Source organism: Buceros rhinoceros, unplaced genomic scaffold (genome assembly GCF_000710305.1).
Source record: "Buceros rhinoceros silvestris isolate BGI_N320 unplaced genomic scaffold, ASM71030v1 scaffold6931, whole genome shotgun sequence".
NCBI classification, from domain to species: domain Eukaryota; kingdom Metazoa; phylum Chordata; class Aves; order Bucerotiformes; family Bucerotidae; genus Buceros; species Buceros rhinoceros.
The window spans coordinates 149,625-164,570 of NW_010394775.1; the positions used below are offsets into that span (position 1 = coordinate 149,625).

At 36.6% G+C, this 14,946-nt stretch overlaps 1 protein-coding gene across 1 annotated transcript in view; it reads right to left on the reverse strand.

Annotated features, from left to right (window-relative positions):
• Positions 1–12,952, reverse strand: part of CENPP (centromere protein P) — a 131,648-nt gene extending 118,696 nt beyond the window's left edge. Inside the window, 5 exon segments of the mRNA XM_010145319.1 lie at positions 1,054–1,150; positions 7,408–7,496; positions 11,433–11,521; positions 11,859–12,016; positions 12,816–12,952. Coding sequence (XP_010143621.1) covers positions 1,054–1,150; positions 7,408–7,496; positions 11,433–11,521; positions 11,859–12,016; positions 12,816–12,952 — 570 coding nt within the window.
• Positions 12,953–14,946: the final 1,994 nt, after the last annotated feature.

The window sequence follows — 14,946 nt, forward strand, 5'->3', positions numbered from 1 at the left end:
ACCATACACCACAAAGCCATCAAGCCCTTGGTGCTCTACCTTCTCTATGGAGGGATTAAAGAAAAGCCCTTATACCACAACAAGCAGGATTAGACGGTATCAGTTGAGCAACTCACCTGAAGACTAGATATTTTTTAACATTATCAGAAATTAGCACTTTTTTCTTTAATCTGGTTGCTTATTTATTAATAGAAATTGATTAATCTAGCACAGAACTCAGAAAGGCCTAAAAGATTCAAAAAAATAGAAAACAAAGCAGTATGAAGTGGGAACTACAGATGAAAAGCAAAGATGGTGCTGAGTTTAATAAAAGTAAATGCTTAAGCTAAATAAAACTAAACTCAAAAAAACACCCACCCAATCAAGCAGCTAAACATCCTTCTCTAATATTAAGCATCACATAAGATGTTAGCTCTAAGACTGCAATATTTTTACTCCAAGGATTAGTTATTCCTATTAAAACCAGTACAAAGACAAAGCAAACAAGCCAAATAATGGTAATTTAAGACCAAATTCAAATACTATGTTCCAGTTGAGAACGAAGAACAGTTTACTTCCCATTCAAGTAACACACTTCAGAACTGAAGTGCTGTCACTTAAACACATACTGCCACATTTTCAAGAGAGACGGATCCAGTCCTTCAGCACTAACATCTAAATGCCGAAGACTAGAAAAGCTATTTTAATTTCTTCTTTTGCCTTTTTTCTTTTTTTTTTTTTTTGTTGTTGCTAGTCAAAATGACACCTAATAACAACGTAAAAGTAAGACACTGTCTTACTCTCCAGCAGGAAGGCATGGATATTCTTGTTTTCCCCTCAGGTATGAGGAACACGGTAATAGTATGGTAAAAATCAAGAGCAATACCAAGCAAGGACATTGCCCCTTGAGCATCATGCAAAAATCTTTAGCTAATATTCTCTTCTCCACAACATACAAAAGAAGATCCCCATACACTGCTAAAGAGTGCTAATTTCATGCCCATTGCTCTGTTTTAATGAACTAATTAAAGAACTGAAGACAGTACTGATATATAAAGGCTTGATAAACACTACCTTGAAATATAGGAAGGTGCGTCTACGATGTTCACACCACTCAGCATAAGTTGAAAGGCTTCTGAAGAACGTTAAAAGATTTCCATGTTCTTCAGTGCTACAAAAGAAAAATATATTGTTTAACCCAAACAGTACTAGCCAGATATACCAATTCTATAGCCTAAAATTTACACTTTTTCCTTAAAGAATTTTTTGTTATTAGTATTGTATAAGGCTAGAAATCACCCCCCGAAAAAATAAACTACCTCAACAGCAAAAAAACAACTGCAGAGTAGAAATTGAAAAAAACACTGAAGATTTCATTTATAAAGCAGTTTTCAACTCCTCAGAAAGGGAAACAGCAATAAAGTTAGCCTTAATTGTAAAATAAGGTAACTTGACAAGGTAGTCACCTATAAAAGCTTAGTTTGACTTCATGCTTGTTCATCTAATGCTCTCATTTTCTAAATTCCAAGAAGTTGCACAGTACACCTTTAACCTACAAAACCAGTAAGTCTTTCCAAATTGCATCTCTAAGTTTTGAATATTCTTGAGGTTTGTCCTATTGAACTAAATATTTACATGACACGTTATCTCCCTCTGTCCACATGACAGTCAGCTTTTCAGGATTACCCTTGAAACTTCAGAAAGCACAAAGGCCTGTTTCTTTAAATCATACACAGTATCTAAACTAAAACTTTTGATAAGACAGTTAAATCTTGATTTATTTGCTATTAAGGAAGATGGTGATATTTTAAAAAATTAGGCAATGGGGCAGGATGGCAGAGGGAGAAGCTGATAAATCTGTAACTGAGTGCAGAGATTTTCACGCCAAGGCTATTGTAAGCAGAAATTAATAACCCTCAATGGAGCTGAGGTGATCCTTGGAGCACATCCCTCACTATTTCTGCAGTTTTGGGCTCACTCGTATTTTAGCAATTCAGCAACACATAGACACATTATGGCTTCATTCATACAAATGATCCTATACTTGCACTAACAAACTGTCTGGAAACCCAATGCCCTGCAAAGAGCAGTACAGAGACATCTTTGCTAGACTTGCACTTCACAGCCTATATCACAAGGCTAAGGTTACTGGTGCTACTCTGGCAATGAAATCATTCAGTGGCAAATACTAGTTTTTCATCTGTAGTGACTCTGAAAACAGGAAGGCCAGCAGTAGCCATTTTACTTCCTGGCATTTCTGAGGAATTTTCAATACAAGAGACAAAGCATAAGAGAAATAAAGAAAAGTTCCCATAGCATTGGCTTTGCCAGTTTCAGGGTAATTGAACAATGTTTAAGTAAACATTTTCAAGTAAAAATGTTTATGTACAATGACTCCATGCATTCCCTTATGTCACAAAATTCAATTTACAAATTAAATTACCTAGCAAACATAAATTATATGCTTTTCTACTTCAGTAACTGGCACTGAAGTTACTTTCTTTCATTACACGTTTACTATTTGGTCTTCCTAGCAATGCTGTGTTAGTTTGTATGTCAACTAGGATGCATACAAACAAAATATTTTTAGTAGAAGCACACCACTACACTCACTGAGGCAGCCCACGAAGGCAGGCAACAATGGAAGGAAGAAAACCAAAAGGTACTGGAAATCAGTAACTTGCGGAAACCTGCCTTAGAACAGCTAGGATTAGAATGGCTGTTACAAAGAGACCTATTCACGTGAGACAGGTGCCATCACAAAAGCAGAGTTTGTACAAATGAGGAACTGAACAGACCTTGCTCTCTATTGTTAACAACACGACAACAACAACCATAAAAGCACATATACTGCTTCTCAGCTCTAACCAGAAGGGGAAGAGACAGTCCAGCCACTGTTAACAGGGACAATTGTATTAAAGACAGATCAGAGAAAATACGTAGGGAGCTGGTTGGGAGATAGGGGAAGAAGAGCTTGTCTTGGAGGGGTTTCTTTAAGAAAAACACAAAACCACAAAAATATTTAATCTTCAAATTGCTAGTAATATAAGAATCAAGATAGGCAAAGGAAAGGAGACAATAAGGTACCAGAAACTGCCAAAGAGCCAACTACCCATTCAGTGCTGTCAGTGTGAGGGAGAAAAACGCTTTTAAAGAGTATACAGTTTTTACTAAAGAAATGTGTCAAGAATGCAAAATTCCACTAAAGCTGTGTCAAAACATCTGAGGCCACACAATTCTTTAATCATAAGGGTGAACAGCTTCATGTCACTGTTGATACAATGCGACAGTCAAACAAAACAGATTATTAACTATCATCAAAATATACCTGGCAAGCACTGCTTTGAAAATACTAAGAGTTATTTCAATTTACTAAGACAAGATTTTACAAGTGACTGAGAAAGATACCTGACTGACCTTTAGGAATATTTCAGAAAGTTACAGAGGATCTAAATTCTACATATTAATTTAACTTGTAACATCCTTTCTGTTTGAGATTAGCTATTCTTTTTGGATTTTCTGAACAGCAGAGAGCAGAAACCTGAGGCCATTAACAGGAGAGTTGCAACAGTCTATCAGGAATTCACTTCAGCCATTCAAGGGAGAAAGTATCTCAGATCCTGCTCTAGTTAATATACGGGAACAGCAACCCGTAATGTGTCACACAAACACAAACTGGAAAAAATATGTGAAGTCCATTCAGATATTGAAAACGTGAAAAGTCAAACAACTTTTATCCTAGTCTGGAAAGAACAGCATCATTAAAGGAAGTTACCACAGTAGTAACAGCTGCCAACAAAATCAGGCCAGGATGAAAAATGGCTGGCAGCAGACATAAAATTGAGTCCCTGGAAGGACGTAGACGTGCACGGACTTATAATAGTTGACTAGCTCTGTGTTCTGGACAGCTTTTTTTAACCACAACTCATAATTGTACATACAAAAATCTACGCATACTATAGTAAAAAACAAGATTTAGTGATGACATCTCACTGTTTAATGAATATGATTACACACGCACATACTACACTATACTTTGTAAACACACACACACGGGAGAAGACAATGTGAAACTTTGCTACAACACTAAATACTTCAAACTCTTTTTTAAAAACTTGGCAATTTTGATGTGTATCCACTTCTATGCAATTTAAAAAACTAGCACAAACCCTGCGACCCTGTTTCAGCACTACGTCTTTAGTTTGTTTATATTTCTTTTTTCCTCTCAAATTCATCTTTAGGTGATAAAGCAGATGAAAATTTTCAAGGCTAGATCACCAAAAAGAGAAAGATACTTTGGCTAACAAGTTCAAAGGACCAGTTTCAAATGTAAGCTAGTCTATGAATTTTATCTGAGTATATACTTCTCTCACATACAGATACAGCACTGGTTAAATTTAAGATAGAAAACTAGAGTTAGTGTTTAGAAGAGGAAAATCTATGCTGGCATGAACATATGTAATATATGCGCTTTTTTGTATTGGCAAGGGGAAGGAGACAGCAAAAGAACACCATTTCAGTTAACTGTCTCATAGTACTTAAGCTACCCATAAACAATAATTCCTAATTAGCCTAATTCCTAACACAGAAGCCAAGTACAACAAACACTAAAATATCAAGAAGGTACCTTGTTATTTTATAACAAGCTAACAGAGTGCATGTTTAAAAAAAAAGCTTAAGTTTTAACAATCTAGCATTACAAAATCTCACCAGATTTAAAAACAATAATCCATTAGGAACAGAAAGCACCCATTTCCAAAGCCAACATCCCTGTAACAGAGAAGTCATCCAAAACCAGCAGAAAGCATATCCAGGCAGAGAGTAACTATGCATCAGGTTAAAATCACACGCCCTTCATCCCAACACCATTTCACTTTTACAAAATAACATCACCAAATCACAAAACTATATAAGAAACTTAACTGTTGTAAAAGTGCTTAAAGCTCCTTTAATAGGCCTCTTTAGTTATTTAAAGATAGAGAATCTATTTTAACTCACTGCAGTACGCAAGACTTCTTGCATTAGCACATAAAGCCAAGCAATGACACTTACAGCTGCGGGAAGAATTCATACTACCTAGCTCATGCAGCATTTAATATTATGCAGACAGTTCATAAATCCTTCACTCTGAGTTATAAATGCTAATTAGTTCGTAAAAAGCAGGAGTAGTTTTCAAACTGTCTAAAAACTCCTCCAATTTGATTAAATAATCTATGCAATAGTTAACTAATCCTACAATTAAAGGGATATCAAGCAATAAAAAAAAGGAAAAAAGGGGGGAAAAAAGTGTCAACATGACTTTTCATAGCTATTCTGGTGCTCAACACTAGTAAAGAATAACATAAGTGGTAACTGGTGCAAAGGGGACTCCAGTAAAATCCAAAAACAGAAGACTAAATATTGTGATTCCATTTCATGTTTTTCATTGACAAAATATATTTAAAGAATCATACACATCTTTTAAAAAGAGGGATTGTATGGTGCAGCAGTACTTGGTTGAAAACAAACTGGTGAATTTTCCTCCTTTTAAAGCCACGTTGCTCAAGTGCTCTAGCATTCCCCTGTTTTCTTCCAAGGCAGGATGGGCTTGGGAATTATAACCAAATGCCAAGTTTTAAACTCTGGTGCTCTTAAAGACCCTTTTCTGTCATGCACTATGAAAAATGAAGCCAAAAAAATTAGAAAAATGAGGAGGAAAAAACCCAGGCCAGTAGAGAAAATAGAAACTGAGAAGAAAGAACAGAGTGAGACCAGATTTAGCTGGTCAACAATGGAGGGAAGGGGAGGGAAGAAACAGGAATCAAGTTTCTGAGAGCAGCTGGAGGACTGAAGAATAAAGGGTTAGTTGGGAAAAGCCTGAAACTGGACATGAAAAGAGGAGATTAGGACTTAAAGAAACAACTACCTTGTCAACTACCTTGACAAGGGAATTGAAAAAAAAAGCCAAAAATGGAGATCATATAACCAGATTAAGTCAGTCTAACAGTGGGTTGCTGTCAACACAGACACGATCATCAGGCCCCCTCTGGTCAATATTTACCACCTTAGATCAGCAACACTAACATTGCAAGACAAGTCAAACAGAAAAAATTTTATCTGAAGGCGTTGGGGTGGGGGAGAGGGGTGGGCAAAGTTGAGCGTCCTCCCAGTTACTTTCTCAACCAAACAACAGTTCTTATTTGCCACGTGGCTTCAAGAGCATATAGACTGACACAAGGACAACAGGTGGTACATGCAGGTAGAAGCTAAGGAAAAAGAACTCCTTGCTTAGTTGACAGCAAAGCCTTAATTCACCATGTATCATTCATGAGAACTTGTGTTTGCTTATTAATACTGGCATAATGTGGAAAAAGACAGGGCAGTGAAGAGACAGGGACAAGACAGCAGCGGCCAAGCCAGGATGAAATAAAGTCTGCCACTACTTCAGTGCATTCCTTTCCAGTATGACTATTAAGTTCCAAGACACTTCTGCTGTCAGAAAACACTCATGAAGAACACAGAGTAATTTCCTGTTCTAAATCATGATTCCTGAGAGCAGTCAACTAGTATTCCCCATTACACTGCTAGATTTAGCAGGTTTATATGGAAATTCCAAAGCCTCTAAATGAAAAATTCAGCTTTCAGTACTCACTAATTAAACCCAAGGTAACTCAATAGACCTTTCTTTTCACCCACCCATTTGCCTCCCCTCTCCCTCCCCAAGTCTAAAAAATAATATATGTTAAAAAAACTTAAAGAACAGGATCAGGATTAAGTCAACTACCCAATAATAATTAATAATAGATTTGTTCTCAGAACAGTTTCCTAGCAGATTTCACAGTGTTACAGACAAGTAACATGATCATTATTCATTCTGTGTACCACAAGAATTTGATGACCTCCAGAAAATAATCAAAAAGTAGCATTCAGTCATATGCTTAAGTACTTTTTCTTAAGCCATTGCACAAATACATTATTACAGGCTTTGAAACTATACTCTATTGTTTTTAAAGTATCAGTGAAAGTCTGCTGCAAAGAAGAGAAATGGAATGGTGAGCAGAGAATTAGAAACAGGCAAGTACTGGAGAGGGGGTCTGGATGTACCGTAGCCATTTATCACTGCACATCTGCAACTTTGACACACATCTGAGTAACAGTTACTGTGTTGATTACAATTGTTATATCTTTCTCTGAGCCAAACTATTTCAAACAGCTAAAACTGTTCCTGTTTAACATGAATTTGTAATGGCCCTTTCAGGCCTTAACAATTACATGCATTTCATCATCTCTCCAGCAGGATACAAACAAGGGATGAAAGTGTTTGGGTTGGGCTAACAGTATATCACCAAACAAAGAAACTGCCAGAAACTTAGGAGAAACCTCAGTATTGCACTTGGTATCAGATATCCCACACAACAACCCTTCACTAAACAAAAAACTCCACCTTACCGTGACACAAACTTGCTCACATCTGAATGTCCTCCAGATTCCATTATAATGCTGAGACCAGTAACAACTGCAGACACATTCTCTCTGTTCTGGATGGGAAAAGTAACGAGGCAGTATTTTAGAAATTTCTCTAGGAAGGACAAAAATAAATCTATCTGCACACAAAATAGACAACAACATGTGCAAATGGTGCATTTTTTAAACTACAACCTATACGTGTGGACATTTTCATTTCAACAGCATCAGTATTATCCATACAACAAAGTTTGGGGAATAACACCTTAACTTGTCATTAGACAGAATACATACATATAAAACAAGACTTATAAATAAAAGGTTCATCTACTTTCTTTCATGTCACTTCCACTTCAAGATTCTTCTCATTTTCCAAAACACCCCTTAGCTGCCACATACAACAAACAACTCGAATATAAGGCTCCATCTGAAAATCATAATAATGCTACCCCAAGTTAAAAAAAAATCCTGTTAGTTTTCTCTTTTTTTATTTTAAAGCCTATAGTTCTTGTCCCTTTTTACAACAATAACTGTTACTCAGGGTTATGTGCATGATAATAAAAATAAAATGTTTACAAATTAAAATACCTAACATCTATTAAAAAAAGTTCTTATAATAGAAATGAAGCTACAAAAGAACTTAATTCTTTTTTTTCTACTCATTCTTGGACACACCAGAGAAATGAGTTAGATAACAGCAAGTTGAAAAGCTTAAAATCATGGCTTGAAGACCACAGCAAATGTTTCACTTCATACTGGAGACTTTGTACTTTGTTTTTCTTATACCCAGTCACCACAAGCAAATGAGAAGGGCAACACAGAGGAAACTAAACAGACAAGCTGGAGTCAAATGCAAACATCACAGCAATCCTGACTGCTGCTTGGACAGAAGTACTGCTCACACTGCCATCTCTAAAGATGGAAAGAGCAAATCGAGACACTACAAAGTTTAGTGGACTGAGTTAGTAATATCAGGAAAAAAAAATTTTTTAAATTAGAGCAAAAGGTTCAACACATGCATGGAATTTGTACAGAAGCTGCCGGTAGTAACAAGCTAACATACTACCTTCAAAAAAAAAAAAAACCACCCACGTTTTCCAATAAATGAGCTACTAACATACGCCAAGATGCCATCCTGAGGTCAAATAAAAAGATTAAAAAGGAAAACTCGAGAAGAACACAATTCTTATTTGAACAATTGCTTTCTCAAGAGGTTTAGATCTGTTTTAGCAGATTGTCAAGCTAATTGTACAGATCCTCTCCTAACACCTAAAGACAGTAAGAGGGGAAAATAAATCAATCAAATTATAATGCTTTTACATCAACCTTCTTTCCTTGTCCACATTTTGACCTTTGTAAGCATCTACCTGTGCACTTTTTACTTGCACTCAAAGCTGACCAAACACCAGAGCTTGGGAACATAGACTATACACTAGTCTGACCTTGTGCCAAAATTAAAGAACCAGCTAAGGTGTGGGAAACATCAGGCAGCGAGTGACCAACGCTGCAGGAATACAGACATAATCTCAGCCTTTCAAGGCCAGTCAGAGTGAACTTGGATCCATCTGCCCTTCTATGTACAAGCATATCCTGGAATACAGCTTTTAACATGAACAACACTTAACAATTTGTTTCAGAAATTAGAGATGATTACATGAACAATTTTTTACTAGGTATTAACAGGTTTGATTTAAGGTACTATGGAGCTGAGTTAACTGTATTGTTTACTCTGTTTTCTAGACTAAATAGCCAAAGTTAATGGTGTGAAAACAATTATTAATCACTTGCTGCATGCCAATGTAATTGTTACCTACTAAGCATGTCCCCAAGACAGTTATTGTCTTCTATTTCTCAAGACACGTAAAACTAGATGCAGCTTTACACTATCTTGCCCATGGCTATCTCAGTACAGGTGATTTTGAATAAACTGTTAATGCCATGTATTAGAAAATAAGCTTCTCCATTTTTATATGCAAGAAGCCGGAGGCATAAAAAAGCTAAAGCTGAGCTTCCAGGTCTGAGTCTGGCCTGAAGTCACAACTTTCCTAAGAGCTATGACAGCAGACTCCGGCATCCACAGCAGATCTACTGACTTCACCACAGAATGACCCACACAGTGTACAGTCTCTGGAAAACCAAGACAACAAGACACCACTTTTACACCACAAAACCAGCCAATCAGAACTCGCCAAAATGTCTGAATGGAATGGTTAACTCCCAGTCATGAGATATGCTTTTTTATTATAAAGAAAAGGAAGAGGGAAATATTATTATATAAGTTACGAAACTATGTGTCTTTAAAACACAACCCTTAAGCTTAAATTTTTGAACTAAGGTTTTACAAAATTTATTTGATTTAAACAGTTCTAACCAAATGAAAACACAGAACTGTACACAATGGTTGTATTTTACAAGTCTAACCAAATCATTACCTTATGATTTACACAACAGCTAAAACACATTAAGTAAATGAAAAACCTTTAATAAGAGTCAAGTTCATCACAATCACAAAAATTGAGCAAAGGAGCAGAGATCAGCCTGTGTTTGAAACAGTAACTGTACTTCCTGACTTGGGTAGGTAGCCCCAAAATTAAAAAGCAAAACCTGTATATCATGGCATAATTAAAAACTGTACTCTTCATTGGTGTCTGCTCAACTAATTTACCATCTTCCACAACATGTCCGCAACCTACGCCATACAAACGCATAAAATACTGGCAATTCAAAGTTTATTAACTTAAGGTAAATTTATAGTTTAATATGTGATGCAGATGACTTAAGCTACAGATGCCATGTACTTTTATTAAAAAATACAAAAAATAACTCAAAATTATATTTTTTCAAATGAACAGTTCTTTTTTTTTTCAAATATATACACTTGGTATTCCACACCACTAGTGTATTTCCTCAGAGCTGATGACAGTTTCAGGCATGACGTAGACAAGTGCTGCCATCTCGTGGTGTAATAAATTTAAGCATCCCCAAAGCAGCTTTGAATAAACTTAACACCCAGTTAACTCGTGTGAGCTCCATTGACTCTAAAAGACGTCATCATTCTGCAGTAGCACGCAGGTGAAATATATATTCACCTAACCGAGTCACAGGATTGATGCAGACTCAAAGCTAAATGCGGTTTTTTGCAGGCAAATGGTAAAATGATCTCACTAGAGCCACAAGTTTCAAGTCATACACGGACTTAAGAGGTTGCAGAATAAGAATAATTCAGCTGAACTCCTGCAGTCTCAAATCACACCATCCACAAGGGACTAAATTCTCATTTCCTAAATTAACAATATGGATTTTCTTACGAATAGGAAGGACATCTTCACATAGCAAGGCAGTTTTTAATGCTAACAAGACCCATCATATTAAATTTAAAGATACCTTTAAAGCTGAGCTGAAAACCAATTTTTCTTGAGAAGGACATTTCCTGATGTCAAAAGTATTATCACAAATTAGGGTACATTACTACAAATAAGGGTAGCAGCTGTTTTCCACTGCTTCTCATTTTGAATTCTGTACTAAAAATAAATATTTATGACAGAGTTTCCTTGCAAAAAATCTGTCACCATTAGTGTAACCTCTGTGCAGCCCCCAAGTCACACTAGCCAAGCAAAAAGAAATAACCAAAGAAAAAAACCCCAGACCAAAAAACAACTGTTCTAGTTTACAGTGTTTTAGCTTGTTGTCAAGTTTTCTCAAGAGGTTTAGAACTTCCCAGTCTCCAAACAAGGTATCTGCCTATAGGCTGACCATGATAAGAATTATGTGACTGAATATTGAACCTGACCTCCATAACTATTTTGCTTGGATATGCATGGAATTCAAAAGTTCGGCCCAACTGTTACAAAGTTAAAACAACCCACTGAGGCTTAGATTAAGGAGACTCAGGCAGTTAAAACGAGAAAATACCAGTTGAAGGTTTCAACTAGAAGAGGAAGTATTGACATTTGTCCATGTGAAGTTTTGGTTGGTTGTGGTTTTTTTTTTAAACATATGTTGTTCCTTACCTGCACTTCAAGAAGCTGGAATTCCAATTGAAAGGACAAGTGGCGGCAATTCCCTGATAATCTGTGTTTCTGCAGTGTTCCATGTGGAGCTGTTATAAACAAAATATTTCATAATAATTCTATTCAACAATTATTGCACTCCTTTCATTAGTCATAATTAATGTACCAAATGATACCATCCATTACACAAATGAAGAAAGAGTTAAGCATGTCAAGAAAAAAAAGGCAACTTCACTTTCCCACTATGCCGAATATTGTATTTACTCATTATTTAACGGAATTACTTTGTCAACAAAGAAAATTCTGTTATATCTCTAAAAGTTTGTCTTTCTGCTAACATAAAAAGTAGAATTACAACATGCATTTGCAAATGAATTGAAGCAGCATGCTCCGTATAGCATCAGTAAAGGGCACAGGACTGCTTACTTTTTTCCACTGTTTTCTTGGAATGACTTGTGAACTGAATACCAGTAAACTTCATTAAAAATGAGAGATCTCTTTCTAGACTTTCAAGCTGAGTTTTCAGGTCTGAGGGAGATTCATGTCCCTTAGGTTCTCCCTGAAATTCTCTTTGGAATGATTTTCTGGAATCAAAAACAAAAAAAATCAAAAGGGCAAAAGACACAGGCATAAGACCATGTTTTGTCACAGCAATACCATTAAATAAAAAGCATCTGTAATGTCATCTGATGATTTTCAGAACAAGATCAGTTTTCCATGAATCAAATTCCAGTTGTATCATATTACTAGGAACAGTAAACTATTCTACCTTACACAGACATTTTACATTCACTTTATGTGTAGACACAGCCTTTATTACAAATCTTGAGATGCAAGTATCCATTCTGAGGAACATACAACAAAAATGAGCTGTGATGCCTTTCCTCATCTAAATGACTTTATCTGTGGAGTGTACATTTACTATGGAATGTCAATTAAATAACAGAAATAAAAAGTCCTGACATGGCATTTCTTTAGCATATAACTAGTCACACCTGTACGTGTCCCCAGTCCCCATCTTTTCTTCCCCATCTCCCAGTAATGAGCACTGAGCTATTTCACAGTGCATAATGGAAAACACAGCCTTTGCAGTCAAGAGCTTTGCAGGCCCTGCACAGTAACATGCCTGATGTCATGCTCTGACCACTATGACTGCCTTTTAAAAACCAAACCAATCCCTAAAACCCCACAAACTGCCAAGACATGGCAGTTAAGAGACCAACTATTCATTCTCTGTAATTTTTTACCACATATTGCCCAGATTCTAAACAAGACCAGCACTGTAAAAATAACATAAGAACAGTCATAACATAGAGGCAAAAGCTCATCCTAAATATTTTGACAAAGAAGCACTACTAATTCAAGAAGTAAAAAAAGACATACATTGACATTAATATCTCCTCATCAGAAAAAAAGGTGGATTCTTGCTGGCTATCTTCATACTTTTCAGCCAACAGTTTAATTTCTTCTTCCAGTGATTGGATTTCATCTTCATACGCCTGACAAATGCTGTCATCCATTTCCCAGACTCTATGTTACTACACAAAACAAAATTAGTGTATTTCTTAGACCAAATAAAAAAAAATATACAAATCTAAGAAATGCATATATAACATTAGGCAATTGTTTCTCCTACCCCTGTACTTAAAATAAGACAGTTCTATTACATTTGACAACTTTTGAAAACTGAAGAATTGGTGCATAACATTTTTAAATATCCCAGATAGCTTTGACAAGTATAATAACTTACACCTCCATGAAGAACTACAGCATTTGCTAGAACACTCCTGTTTGCTATGGAACACTAAATAGTGTATCAGCCGTGATCCTCAGCAACCAAATTTGACAGGAATTCTGTCACCATCTTGAAAACAGATTCAGGCTTACACAAAACTCTGCTCTTAATTAACGTAGCTCCTAAAACTCTAGGCAGTCCATTTAGAAAGACACCAGTCTGCAAGTAGACATTACAAGGGTAGAAAAAACACTTCTTCAGTAATTCTGAATGTAGCAAAGCTTCCTAAGAAACATAACTCACTCACAGGAAAGAGTCTACCTCCAGTGAGTACAGGCAGCTAAGAAATATCAACAAGAAGGTGACAAAGACAACAAAGGCTTTCTTTAAAAACCTTTTTAACTAATCATGATTTCAACCAAGAGCATAATCCAGCTGTTGTAAATTTGCTGTAACAGAACAAGCAGCTGTTCTGCAGCTAGAAATCAATCCCAATCAGATACACAAACCCAGCCCAGCTTTGACCAATCCACCTAACTATCCACCTGATTAAAGGAAGCCTACCTGATCTTACTGACACCTGAACAAAATCTGCCTTTCACATGAAGAGCAGGAAAGGGACACAAAGAAACAACCATGCTTCACAAACAATTCAAAATAAATAAACCTCAATTTTAGGAGACAAAACAAGTAACAATCTGACATTCAGCCTACACATGACACATTCGAAGAACTATGGAAAATATTACACAGCTCAATACTGATGTATTAATACTTTCAACCAGGAAAAAATATAAATCTAGTTGTATGTGTTTTTAAATAGCCCCTAGTGTATTTGGGCTAACATAGTTCAATAAAAAGGGGTGAGGGGGAAACAGAATTTTATTTATTTCATAGAGAATAGCATCTGAGTTAAACATATACAAAAACAACATCCAAAACATGTCTTGCATTCAAAACTTATTTAGTGGACAAATAAAGTAAATGCAATTAAATAATAGCCGAGATTATGCTAATCATGACTTCGTCTGAAATTTTAAAGCAATCTTATATGACATATGACAAGAAACAAGATCGGAGGGACAAGAAATGTAAGTTCTGCCAGGGGTTTTTTTAACTGGATACATCGAAGAAAGTTTTGGTCATAATAAGGAACACATTGAGGGAAAGAATATCTTTACAATAGCCAGAACTTCACTCTGGGTCCTTCCCTCGTCTAAAAGCCGTTTTAAAAACAGTAACAGAAAGCACAGACTCCTTACAGCTATTTTAATACCAGTGATGTTACCCGACTGCAGAAGACTCAAAGACTAGTTATAACCTCAAAGAGCATTATCTCCAGAAAAAAAAACCCGTACGTATTTTACATTTAAAAATATATAATTTTACCAAATTATCAGTAATTTCTCCTCTCCTTAAGCGTATATACACACACATCTGTGCATTACCGGTAAATATTTTACAACTCTACGTACCTGCCCGTGTACACCCCCAAGAGTTCGCTTTTAAGCTGTCTCGGGAGGAGCTGGGAGGAGCACTCAGGAGTCTGTAAGAAAGGAGTGAGTGAGGTTCTGCGTTTCGCCGCTTTACTTCCAGCCTTCAGACCAGCCAAGGCGACTGAGGGCTGGAACCACGACTCGTCTGCCGAGCCAGCGCTGTCCCAGTCCGCCCCAAGGCACGGATCGAGGCTCGCAGGTGCCACAGACTGCCCCGGTCGCACGCCCGGGGACAGCAGCCCGCAGGCAGAGCCCCGGGGGCCGGAGCTGCGGGGAGAAAAGG